General features: G+C 43.6%; 1 protein-coding gene and 1 long non-coding RNA gene across 6 annotated transcripts in view; both read left to right on the forward strand.

The window, feature by feature from the left end:
- The window catches only part of RAB31 (RAB31, member RAS oncogene family), a 151,208-nt gene extending 144,469 nt beyond the window's left edge, over window positions 1-6,739 (forward strand). For 4 of the 5 annotated variants that reach the window (XM_077974641.1, XM_077974643.1, XM_077974642.1 and 1 more), the window contains one exon: window positions 3,363-6,739. In XM_077974641.1, coding sequence (XP_077830767.1) covers window positions 3,363-3,457 — 95 coding nt within the window. In that variant the 3' untranslated portion in view covers window positions 3,458-6,739. 5 annotated transcript variants of the gene reach the window in all.
- An 84-nt stretch (window positions 6,740-6,823) lies between these two features.
- Window positions 6,824-9,014, forward strand: LOC144336502 (uncharacterized). Its single transcript, XR_013408359.1, has 3 exons — window positions 6,824-6,961; window positions 7,440-7,545; window positions 7,663-9,014. It is a non-coding gene; the product is annotated as an uncharacterized LOC144336502 (long non-coding RNA).
- Window positions 9,015-12,251: the final 3,237 nt, after the last annotated feature.

Here is a 12,251-nt window from a genome sequence, read left to right on the forward strand (position 1 = left end):
TTTCTCCCCGCCATGCAAAACCCATGAGCCGTGCCCAGAAGCCCTCGACTGCTGGGGACTCCCTCCATCTTCATTGCTTCCTCCGCTTTTAGTGACGGCCGTGTGTGTTCCTTTCCCACATTCGCTCTGTAAGTGAGGAAGGCTCGGAGGTTTTAAATAACTGGTCCGAGTTCAGTGAACTGGAATGCTGACTCTCTCACTTCTCAAGACTCTTTCTACCAAAGGAGAAAAATGAAGTCTGAGAAATGTTTTACTCTAATAAGTGAAATTTTGAATATTCCGAAGATAAAGGAGCCTGGCACTCCTAAGAGGCCAGGTTCAACAGCTGATTCAGGAGTGCCGCTAGGAGTTCAAAACATGCAGGAGGGGAGTCTCCTTGAGACACAGCCAGGCCTTCCTCAATTTTGGATTCTAGGCATCAGTGCTCATTGCTGACTGGGGAGAGAAATGAGAGGCAGCAAAGAGGAAGGAGGTGGCAGAAAGCGAGGAAAGGTGTGGACAGACCGTCCTGGCATTCTACTTTGCTATCTGTACGCTCTTTGTTTCTAGATTTTCACTATACTTTTGTCATTTTAATAACTGTCTTACATATAAATTTTTTCTTTAATTTATATACTTTCCAAAGCAAAAAACTTACGGAAACAAGACATGAGGGAAGTAAAGTCGTGGAGGGCTAAAAAGCTAATGCTGTTGTGCTAACATTAGAGTTAGCATAAGGACACCACAAAGTTGATGTTAGCATAGGATGTTGATTTTGATACTGTAAAAAATGCTGAAATGTCAACTCCTTTTACTGATAAGTAAACAGCTCTTGGCTCTTGGCTAACTAGGGCAACAGCTATACCCACGAGAATTATAGTACTGTCCAAAAATATTTCAGGTGCAAAAGCAAAAGTCCTCCTCGGTGTGTAACACACTCAGGAGGCCCCTGAAATATTACTAACTTCAATAATGATGTCACTCGACACTGTCACCCCTTTCTCTTCAGGAGTAAGTAACTCTTTATTGGCAAGATCTGACTTGGCTAGATCTTTAAAGAGTACTGGTAGTCATTGGAGACTTCCTTCTCTATTTATCACTTAAGGTTGACCAAGTAGAAGAGGCATTTTGTTTACTCCCTTTTAATTGTGATAAATTTAAAAGAATAGCTTGTCCAGAAAAGGAAACTCATACTTAGGTCTCCTTTGCTCCTGGGTTAGGACTGAAGTGTTTTGGGGATGGCCTGCAAAAGCCCCGTGGCTCTCTGTTGGCTACGCAAAACGGCAAAAGCCACAGCTGCAGGAATTGTAGCAGGCTTTTCATTTGCTTCATCGTCAAATGAAGATCTCTACTATTACTTTTGAGTTTGGAGTTAAATGCTGGTGACCTTCATCTTTATGCTTAATTAAGCGTTGGTGACTGTCCATACCATCTGATCTACGCAGTGTATTATTACCTTTGAAATCAACTCTTTGTGTCCCTTGTGGAAATGCACCTCTCCTGGGGTGTTTTTGACTCTCTCTATGGTCATTGGGTAACATCCACTTGCATTAAGACTTTGTCAGGGCTCAACACATGGTCCGTATTCCGTGCTTTCAGTGCGTGTGCAGATTCTTCTCTTACTGGTTTTCTTAGACTGTACTGTTCTCTAAGCAAATGCCCATGTGTGACTTTTTAAAGATGTGGTGGGGAAAAATAAATCAATAGCACAACCAAAAAAAAAAAAAAAGACCTCGTCTTTAGAACCAATTTCCCTTTCACTTCTAATTACTGGTTCCTTAGCAAGCAAGTACACTAGCCTCTATATACACACACACACACACACACACACACACATATATATATATATTCATTTTAGGCTAGGCCTGGTGGCTCATACCTGTAATCTCAGCACTTTAGGAGACCAAGGTGAGAGGATCACTCGAGGCCAGAAGTTTGAGACCAGCCTGGGCAACATAGCAAGACCCTATCTCTACCAAAAAAAAAAAAAAAATTATCGGGGCGTGTGATGGCGCACACCTATAGTCCCAGCTACTCAGAAGGTTGAGGTGGGAGGATCCCTTTAGCCCAGGAATTCGAGGTTGCAGTAAGCCATGATCAAGCCACTGCACTTCAGCCTGGGTAACAGAGTGAGGCCCTGTCTCAAGAATAAAACAGAATCCTCAGTTTAGAGCTAGTGTTTCATGCCTTTTTCAAGGGGGATAGAAAAGTAGCAGAGAGAGCTAATGTGGTTTAATGGGAAGAGCACAGGCCTTGGGACCCATGAGGAAATCAAGGTGTAGATTATAATCAAAGCACCAGCTCTACTACTGCCTATTATTAATGGAACTTTCAGCAAAGCGCTCAAGTTCTTGAGTCACAGTGAAATGGTGATAATAACGACCATTGCGTCAAATTCACAGGGCGAGGTGAGGATGGTGTTTGTGAAAATCTTTGAAAACTGGGAGCTACTAAGGTTATTTCCAGATTGCATTGCCTTTTTTCAGAGAACAATTTTATTGAGATAAAATTCACATACCATACATTTCACCCATTTCAAGTGTACAATTCGGTGGTGTTTGGTATATTCACAGATCCATGCAGCCATCAGCACAGTCAATTTTAGAATAATCACCTCATAAAGAAACCCATACCCTTTAGCTATCATCTCCCTGGCCCCTTCTATTGCCTGATTAATTTTTATTTTGTGTTTATTTATAGAGACTCTCTGATAATTTTTAAAATTAAGTTAAGTAAAAATAAGATTACTTTGTGGATGACATTAAAATACTGTTTCCTATGAAAAGTGTCTCTGTAGAGCTTTCCAGTTAATGATCTAAATGCCTTGGCAGGACGAGGGATGATGAGCTGAGTGTTAGTAAATGACATTGCTAGGAAGATTACAATTCAAATCCATTTCTATTTTGAGAAGCAGAAAAGATAGATGAGTACTCACTGTTACTGTTGAAGTCACGGTACCATGAAAGCTGCTCATTAAATCAGGACGGGTCTGTGGGAAGGCAGGGAGGGAAGAGTGCGCTGATGAGCCGAGGCTGGGTGGGAACTGTCCCCAGGAGTGGATCTTCCTAGTCCAGGAGATCCACACCCTCGAGAAACTGCTGGACTGTTCCTCACCTGAACTTCCTAAGCCCATGAATTGGGCTTTATGCAGCAGAACTAGGGAGGAAAGGATAGGAGGAAGAAGGAAGGGAGGGAGGAAAGGATAGGAGGAAGAAGGAAGGGAGGGAGGAAAGGAAGGAAGGAGAAAGGAGCCCTTCCGGGAGCACCTCTATTTTCTGCACAGCCCAAACATTAAGCAGGAGTGTTGAAGCAGAGTGAAAATCTGTGTGTGCAGTGTTGGCTATGGGAAAGGGAACTCACCCTTGGCCTCCTTTTTGTTCTAGGCCGCCAGATCCCACCCTTGGACCCCCATGAAAATGGAAACAATGGGATCAAACTTGTGAAGCCAACCAGTCAAGCCAGCCGCCGGTGCTGTTGACCCAAGGACCGTGGTCCGTGGTACGTGGTACTTGAAGAAGCCAGAGCCCACATCCTGTGCGCTGCTGGAGGACGCTATGCTCGGTGGCCTGGCACCTCACTTTGAGAAGAGTGAGCACACTGGCTTTGCATCCTGGAAGACCTGCAGGGTGCGGGGCAGGAAATGTTCCTGAAAATGATTTTAGAAAACCATGGGAAAACCCACCACACCACCACAAAATGGCCTTTAGTGTATGAAATGCACACAGAAGGGAAGTAGTTGCATTTTTGCTAAAAAAAAAAAAAAAAAAAAGAAAAGAAAAAGAAAAAACCTTTAAAAATTCTTGGATGTACAAAAGTCTTACTGCCTTCTTATGTGTGTGGGATTCTAAAGTGGTGTTCCACTCAGATTTCCTGTGCTGCCTATCCAAATTCCAGTAACTACTTCAATGTCATTGCCTTTGTTACCTAACCAACCTTCACTGAAAGGCAAATTCAATTCAGGAGGTTAGTTTTTAGCTAGCTTTGGAAGCAAGCCTTTATTTATTACTTTTCAGAAGGAAATCAGAGAAGTGTCAGTGGAGCGCCACTCAGACTGAGACCTGAGCTATTACAGAAGCCAGGAAAAGTGTATTAGAAACTGTTGTCTACACCACTTTGAATTGGTGAACATTTTTCTAAGTTATGGTCATATATACCCAAACAAACCAAATCAAACTAAATTATTGCATATAATTTTGGGATCGGGTGGCCTAGTTTGAAAGAGTGATTTAAGTAATTACCATGTAAGTGGTGAGAGATGCAGGATATACACGTTGTTCAAGAGACCACCCGACATGCATCTCCTCCGCAGGAATACATTCCTCCTCTCTTAGAGAATTTAATGCACATAGTATTACTTTACTAAGAGAATATCTCTTGATGTCATATCTAGGGGAAGAGAATTAACTGGAATTAAATTTAATGTTTGAATCTAAATCATTGGGCAAACTTCTAATAATAGCAATTAATAATAGGTTACAGGAAAACCAGCCAGAGGAAGTATCAGCACTTTAAAATTCTAGACCCCAAAAAAACTACAAAGTCAGAAAAAGTATTTTTATGTTTCTAGCTTGAGGAGAAGGGTTTTAGGGCTAACCAGAGGTCCGACCCTGGAATGCCAAGGAACTGAGACTGGGCTTCGATGAAAACCTTCCTTTTCAGATTCCCTGTCTGCTCAATTAATTAAAGATGTTTGAATCCAAAGGAAGTAAAGGACAAAAAAGTGTGGAAAGGAAGAGAACTGATTCCTACTGAAAATTCAAGTTCTATTACCATTCTAACGTTCATAAAAAGTTGAGATCAAGAAGCAGTTGATTTCCTGCCAGGGCTTATATTAGGGGGTGATTCTTAAAGGACATTAGGATTGGTGCTCAGAAATGGTTAATCATGCTGTGTGCTAACCAGGGCCAGCTGGTACCTTCTTTGCCATGAGCATTCAAGGGACAGCTAACCTTTATTGACAATCTATATTGTGAAAGTCAGGAAAGAGATCGTGAGCTGCTTGGATTAAAGACCTGGCACTTCAGTTACTCAGCACGCCTCCACGTCACTCAACTTAAGAGAGTTCATTGACAGTGTTAGGATGTGAAGGCTGGAAAACATTTATTTTGCTTCAAGAGTTCCATTTGGCTCTCCCAAATAGGTACCTCAAAAACTGTTAGCAAGTGGCATTTGGATGTCTTGGCAAGACCTTTTGCAGGGATTTTAAGGGTTTTTTCCACCTTGTCCACATTAATGATTGGCATGATTGTGCTTGCAGGCCAAGAAATGATCAAACCCTTGTCAAAGGTAAAAAAAAAAAAAAAAAAAAAAAAAAAAAGAGTTGAAAATTGAAGTGACCTCTTTCCAGCTGACATGCAGGCTTATTTTGTAACCTTTCCTCATCCAGTTTTCCCTGAGAACCTGAGTTTATCTCTTGACAGCTGTTCAGGTTTTCAGCTGAGGGGTAAGTATCCTAGCTGAGAGTTTTGCATCTTTGGGCTGGGTTTGCAGTGGTTGTGTTTTGCATAAAATGTCTAGTCTTAGCCACACGTAGTGAGCTACCCACTAATGAGCCCATGGTTTTATTTCAAAAGCACATGAGGGTGTGAAACCACTCTGTTACCTTTCTGTATTGCCTTAGCTATTCAAGCCAGTCAGAGGACAATGTCTATATTCTCATCAGCACTCAGAGCAGCCGGTGAAGAGAGGAGATCACACTTGGGCACACTGGGATTCACATAAACATCGTATCTTCTCTGTGGATGCTGAGGCCTTGTCTACAATGAGGCTTTACAGCCTTCCTTTGTTTTGGCTCGGGATTACTTCCTGGCTGTCTAATAATTGAATCATAACCACATAATATTATGTAAAGGCCTGGAAATTACTGTTGCCAAAAAAATGTCATGTAGTTTCATGTGATGTAGCATCCTTGGCATCGTTTTCCAAAATTTGTTCTTTCTCCCTTTTTTTTTTCTTTCATGCGTGGCATGAGTGTGTATCTGTGTAAATATGATTATATATGTGTTACCGCGACATATAATCCATTTCACTGGCTGAGTTTGGCCCCTAGCCATGTGTTAATATAAGGTAGCCATGGCTTCTCAGAGGGATGACTTCCCAGTGGAAATCTCCGAGAATGGCAGTGGAGTTTTGCAAGCATTATACGTCGCCACATAATTGACTTGCCATTTTATGGTTAAAAATGACACATTAGGCTGTTGAATATGACGTTACCTTGCAGACCAAAAGGTTGAAGGCCCGAAACTAACTTTTAGCTAACAATAAGGGCTGTGCCCCAGTGGAAACTGAGTTCATTTTCTGAGAAAGGTTTGGATGACTGAAATATTTCCTCTACAATCAAGGACCTTGACATGTGATGGCTGAAACTGAGCTTTTTTGTGTGGGCTTCGGTTCTCACTGTTCTGCAATGCTCATGGCAAGTTGAATGGTGAGCTAGCTTAGAAATTAAAGGTCTCTGAGCTGTATTCAGATCGATTGGGTATCTAGCTTACCGTTTTAACATCATTTTGAAACCAGACCCCATAATCCGATGGCGCTGCCCCGTTGTGCAAACTGCTCCCTTTTCTCGTGTTTTTGTAAAGAGCTTCTGTCTGGGCCGGACCCAGCTCTTGCACAGACAAGACACCGCTGCAGTCAGCTAGGACCTTTCCGCCATGTATTCTGTTCTGTAGTAAAGCATTTCCATCAACAATGCCCAATTGTATCTGTTATTTTTGGTTTAACACACACTGATTCATACTAATAAATATTTTAAGTTTTATCAAGTTTGTCTTTTTCTTATTACAATGTTCAGTAGAATCATGTTTTAAAAATCACAGTTAACTCAGAGAATGATGATTCCCCAGGGAAATGTGCGCACCTGTACATATGCAGACATGCATAAGGATGTTCCCTGAAACACTGTTTGCAATAGCAAAATGTTGCCTTCCACTAAGGAAATGAAAAATGAAATGCGGCCCAGCCACATGATGAAAGCTACCAGGTAATGAAAATGAACTCACTATCAGGCATCAACGTGGATCTCACAAACAGAATTTGGAGTGCAGGCTGCCATCCTGCACACCCCCGAGAGAGCCATCGTAGTGGCCTGTATGAATGCAACCCTCAGGAACTGTGCAGTGCACAGCCTGGGCAACCAACCTGTGGCTCTGGCTGAGTGAATAAAGCAAGCTGAATAAGTACTAATGCATGTCAACTCACATAGAACAACAGACATTGTTTTTGAATGTGTTTGTGTGCTAAAAGAATTAGAAATTAAAACATGAACTTCATGATGGTCCTTACCTGAGGGGAGGCAGAGAAGTGAACAGGATCAGGGAGAGCAAAGTAACTATCTGTCATTTGTAGGATTTACTTCATGATAGAAATATGAAGCCAATTTGACAAAAGGATAACATTCGATCATTTCAACGCGTGTGTTTTATTCGCCTTTATATTTTTCTGTGTGTTTTCTTTTTCAGAGAGGAAGGGGAATGGAGACAAGAAACAACAAAGGATGAGGGTGACTTCTTTAACATGCAAGAAAGATTTCATAAGTGTATTTGCCAAGTCAGTTACTTTGATGAGGTATACTCACTCCCATCCCCTCTCCTCTGTTGTCTCAGCCCCCACTACCTGCCACCAACAAACACACACACACACTTTCACATTCATGCCCTTGTGGGGCTTATGTTTTCTCTGCAGAGCTTCATTTGACATCTAGATAACTGGGAAAGTGGGAGGTGAAGAGGAGAGAAGCAGCACTTTCAAGTTCTCGGCATTGCAGTCGCTGTCCGAGGCCCCTGCTAGGAAATGCTTCCGATATGTAATCAAACTAGAAACACCCATCACCAACAAGAGACCCGGTGTTCCAATTTGATGAGAAAACATGCCTTTCTTTGGCATTTACTAAGAAGCAGTTACCTGTGTATAGCAACTTTGGGAGATGGTTTTGGAAATCATCCCGTGACTGGATTCAGATGGCAGATTTTGTGCAGCCCAGACTTGCTACGTCAACAGCACTCTGCACAGGGTTTCCACTACCCCCTCCCGCAGGACTGTTGCGTCTCACCTCGGGGTGTGTTTAATAGAACCAGTGTCTGAGGAGTTATGCCCTGAGGCTGGGAGGCCTTCATGGCAACTTGCACATTTTTACAAAACAACTCTGGTGGATTGAGGGGGCCCTGGAGAGCGAGGACAAGGAGCTCAGGCTGTGTTCAGCTGGATGCCAGCATTCCCTGTGGTTGCTCTAAATAGTTCCTGTTCCTTCAAACAGTTCCTGTTCTAGCAGGTGTTGTCCAGAGAGCAAGACTTGCAGGCTGGAAGAGGAGAGAGACTTCCTCCCAATTTCGTGAGCATTCATCTCCAAGAGTGTCTCGTCTCAAGTTTCTAGACCTAACTGCAGCCACTGGCTTTTTGTACATATGTGAAGCCATCTTCTCCCTTCCATTCCAGTGTTCTATTAAAAAACTGAAAAGGTAACACCAGGTGTTGCCTGGTATCCTGAAAATAGGCAGTCCCATATATGCTGGTTAGAGTATAAATTGGTATAATCTTTCTAGAAAGCAGCTTGGCAATGTATGTCAAAAACATTTGAAATTATCATATCCCATGAGCCACTAATTATATTTTTCTTTTTTTCTTTTTTATTTTATTTATTTTATTTTATTTTTTCTGAGACGGAGTCTCACTCTGTCACCCAGGCCGGAGTGAGTGGCGCAATCTCCACTCACTGCAAGCTCTGCCTCCCGGATTCATGCCATTCTCCTGCCTCAGCCTCCTGAGTGGACTACAGACACCCACCACCACGCCCGGCTAATTTTTTGTATTTTTAGTACAGATGGGATTTCACCATATTAGCCAGGATGGTCTCAATCTCCTGACGTCGTGATCCACCCTCCTCGGCCTGCCCAACACTAATTCTGTTTTTCTATTTCTGGAAACTAATTTTACCTTTTTGTGTGTGTGTATAACAGAAATATTATCTATTACTGCAAAACACATTTGTTTTGCCCCTAACTTAAATTGGCATAAAACAATAAACAGTTATCATCTTACAGTTTCTGAGGGCAGGAAATTGAAAATGGCTTAGCTAGGTGGTTCTGGTTAGGGGTCTTCAGATGTCATCTGGGGCTACAGTCATCTGAAGGCTTGACTGGGGCCGGGATTCTGCTGCTGAGGTGGCTCACTCACTGGCTGTTGGCAGGAAGCCTTCGTTCCTTACCAGGTGGGCCTCTCCGTGTGCTGCTTGATGGCCTCATGATGTGGCACGAGCCCCATTCTGTCTGATGCAGAAAGCTGAATGTAGTCTTCCAGTTGTTCACAGTGGCTTCTATTGTCTTAGGCTTCAGCTTGTTGTCAGGATGTAACCCTCTGCCCTTTCTTCCAGGATGAGTGAATGGGTAAGAAGGACGTGTTGAAGCTTCTGGAGGGCTTATTGCACCCACAGGGAGGGGATGTGCTAATTGCTGCCCCTCATTGGCACCTCTTGCCTTCTGTGAAGGGCTGATTCATCCAGCCTGGTCTCTGGTGATCAGCCCCATGCCCACTCTCACCTCTGGTCACAGGGTCCACAGTGGTCTCTCTGTCCCCGCATCTTACACACTTGGCTCCCTAGGTTCACTTCCATGCCCCATTTAGAGCACCTGGGAGATACTGGATGGGAGAGTGAACCTCCTAGCTCCATAGCTATGGCTCCATGTTAACAGCCTGGGTGGGGCCCAGTGCTCATCCCTGCTTCCAGGAGGTGGTGGAGAGCTGGAGATGGGTCCCTTCCAGGAGGTGGTGGAGAGCTGGAGATGGGTCCCTTCCAGGAGGTGGTGAAAAGCTGGGGCTGGGTCCCTTTCCAGGAGGTGGTGGAGAGCTGGGACTGGATCCCTTCTGGAGAGCTGGGGCTGGGCCTGCCTTCCAGGGCCTTACTTAGATGGCATCTGAGTGTCAGCTGCCTGGGCCTCTCCAGTGCTTTTCTTGCTGCAGCCAGGGGGAGGAGGGTGGTGGGTGGAGTGTGTCTTTACAGCAACTTCACCCAGGCTTGCCCTTTTAGGTTCCTGAATCTTCTGTTTAGTTCCAGACACTTCCCCTAGTCTGGGACACTTTAGAGAGTGAAAAGCGCTGCTGGGACAGCAGGAGTAGAGGCTAGTTCTGTGCACACTGGGATGTGGGATCATTCTGGTCTAACCTACTATACATCTGGCAATGAGGGAGGGTGTGTTGGGGAACAGAAAACTCATGAGTTCCTGGATAAGCACCTTATCACCTATCTTTGTAAAATTGTCCATCCGTCCATCCATCCAACAAGTGTTTATTGAGTGCTACTATGAGTCGGGTAGTAGACTAGTTTTTCATGCTCCATGAGATTTCTGCAATTACCACACTTACAAAGGAGGGAACAAAGAGAAGGGAAAAGACAAGACAACTGAGAATGGCAAGAATGAGGAGTTCTTTCAACTGCAGACAGGGCAGCGTGACTGGAGGAGGCACTCTGACCACATGGGTAGGAACCAGAGATTGGGGAGTCAGCCCCACCCCTTACTCATCAAATGTTTCTGAGCAAGTTACTTGGTTTCTGTGAACCTCAGTTACCTCTTGTAAAATGGGAATAGTATCCACATCACGAGGTTAATGGCAACGTGAAGTGAAAATACTGTTTGCAAGACACTTAGGACAGGGAACTGAGTGGTTATGATGATGCCATAGGGTTCAGCCTTTGCCCTGAAGCCAGGAAGGTTCCTTTTCTCTGTCCTCTTAGTTGCCACATTCTTTTTTTAAATTCTTCTTTCTTTCTTTCTTTATTTGTTTTTTTGGTACTTTTAAGTTTCAGAATACAATGTGCAGAATGTGCAGGTTTGTTACCAAGGTATACACGTGCCACGGTGGTTTGCTGCACCTATTGACCCATCATCTAGGTTTTAAGCCCCACATGCATTAGGTATTTGTTCTAATGCTGTCCCTCCCTTTTACCCCCCACCCCACAATAGGCCCTGGTGTGTGTTGTATCCCTCCCTGTGTCTATGTGTTCTCATTGTCCAACTCCCACTATGAGTGAGAATATGCAGTGTTTGGTTTTCTGTTCCTGTGTTAGTTTGCTGAGAGTGATGGCTTCCAGCTTCATCCATGTCCCTGAAAAGGACACAAACTCATTCTTTGTTATGGCTGCATAGTATTCCATGGTGTAGATGTGCCACATTTTCTTTATCCAGTCTATCATTGATGGGCATTTGGGTTAGTTCCAAGTCTTTGCTATTGTGAATAGTGCTGCAATAGACATAGGGGTGTGTGTGTGTGTCTTTATAGTAGAATGATTTATAATCATTTGGGTATATACTCAGCAATGGGATTGCTGAGTCAAAAGGTATTTCTGGTTCTAGATCCTTGAGGAATCGTCGCACTGTCTTCCACAGTGGTTGAACTAACACTCTCACTAACAGTGTAAAAGCGTTCCTATTTCTCCACAGCCTCGCCAGCATCTATTGTTTCCTGACTTTTTAATAACCACCATTCTGACTGGCGTGAGATGGTATCTCATTGTGGTTTTTAGTTGGTACATTCTTTTTTGTTCTCTTCCTTTTTCTTTTTTTGGGAGGCAATGCAGTGTGCAGATTAGATTAAGAGATCTAGAGTCAGACCACCCATGTCTGACTCCCAGCTCTGTAATTTGCTGGCAGTGAGACCTTTAGCAGATTGGTCCCTCTAAGCCTCAGTTTCCTCATATGTAAAATGCAGGTAGTAATTCATAAGCACACATATACACACTTTTAGAATCCAAAAAACTTTGTAAACAGATTTTTTTTCCCCTGAGTTTGACATGGACCCATTTGGCAGCGGGACCAAACCTGAACTGAAGTGATGCTATTTATAATCATTATTTATCCAACCAGGAGTGAGTATTTGTGTATCTAGCTGCAGAAATACTACTGTATTTGATGATAGGATCCTCCCCCTGACTGCTGGAATGTTCTGTGATAGATATACTATTTTACTTTGTAAAATCCAAAGTTCTGAATTCTGAAAACATCTGCCCCCAAAATATAAAGTATTGTCAGCCTGTGGTATTTGTCCCTAGGTGTGTCCTGAGGACCAAGTGAGAGGGTGCGTGTGCTGAGGCTGTCACATGGGGAGCCCCGGGCAGCTCTTGGGAATGCTATTCACATGGCAGGCAACACACTCATGGTGCCTCCCAAGTGGAGCCGTGGGGTCGATGCTACAGAAGAATTGTTATGACCCTGGCACCAAGTAAGAGCTCAGAAGCAGTTACAGCCAACATGAATACAGGGGCTTGCTGTGTGCCAGACGCA

Source organism: Macaca mulatta, chromosome 18 (genome assembly GCF_049350105.2).
Source record: "Macaca mulatta isolate MMU2019108-1 chromosome 18, T2T-MMU8v2.0, whole genome shotgun sequence".
Lineage (NCBI taxonomy): Eukaryota > Metazoa > Chordata > Mammalia > Primates > Cercopithecidae > Macaca > Macaca mulatta.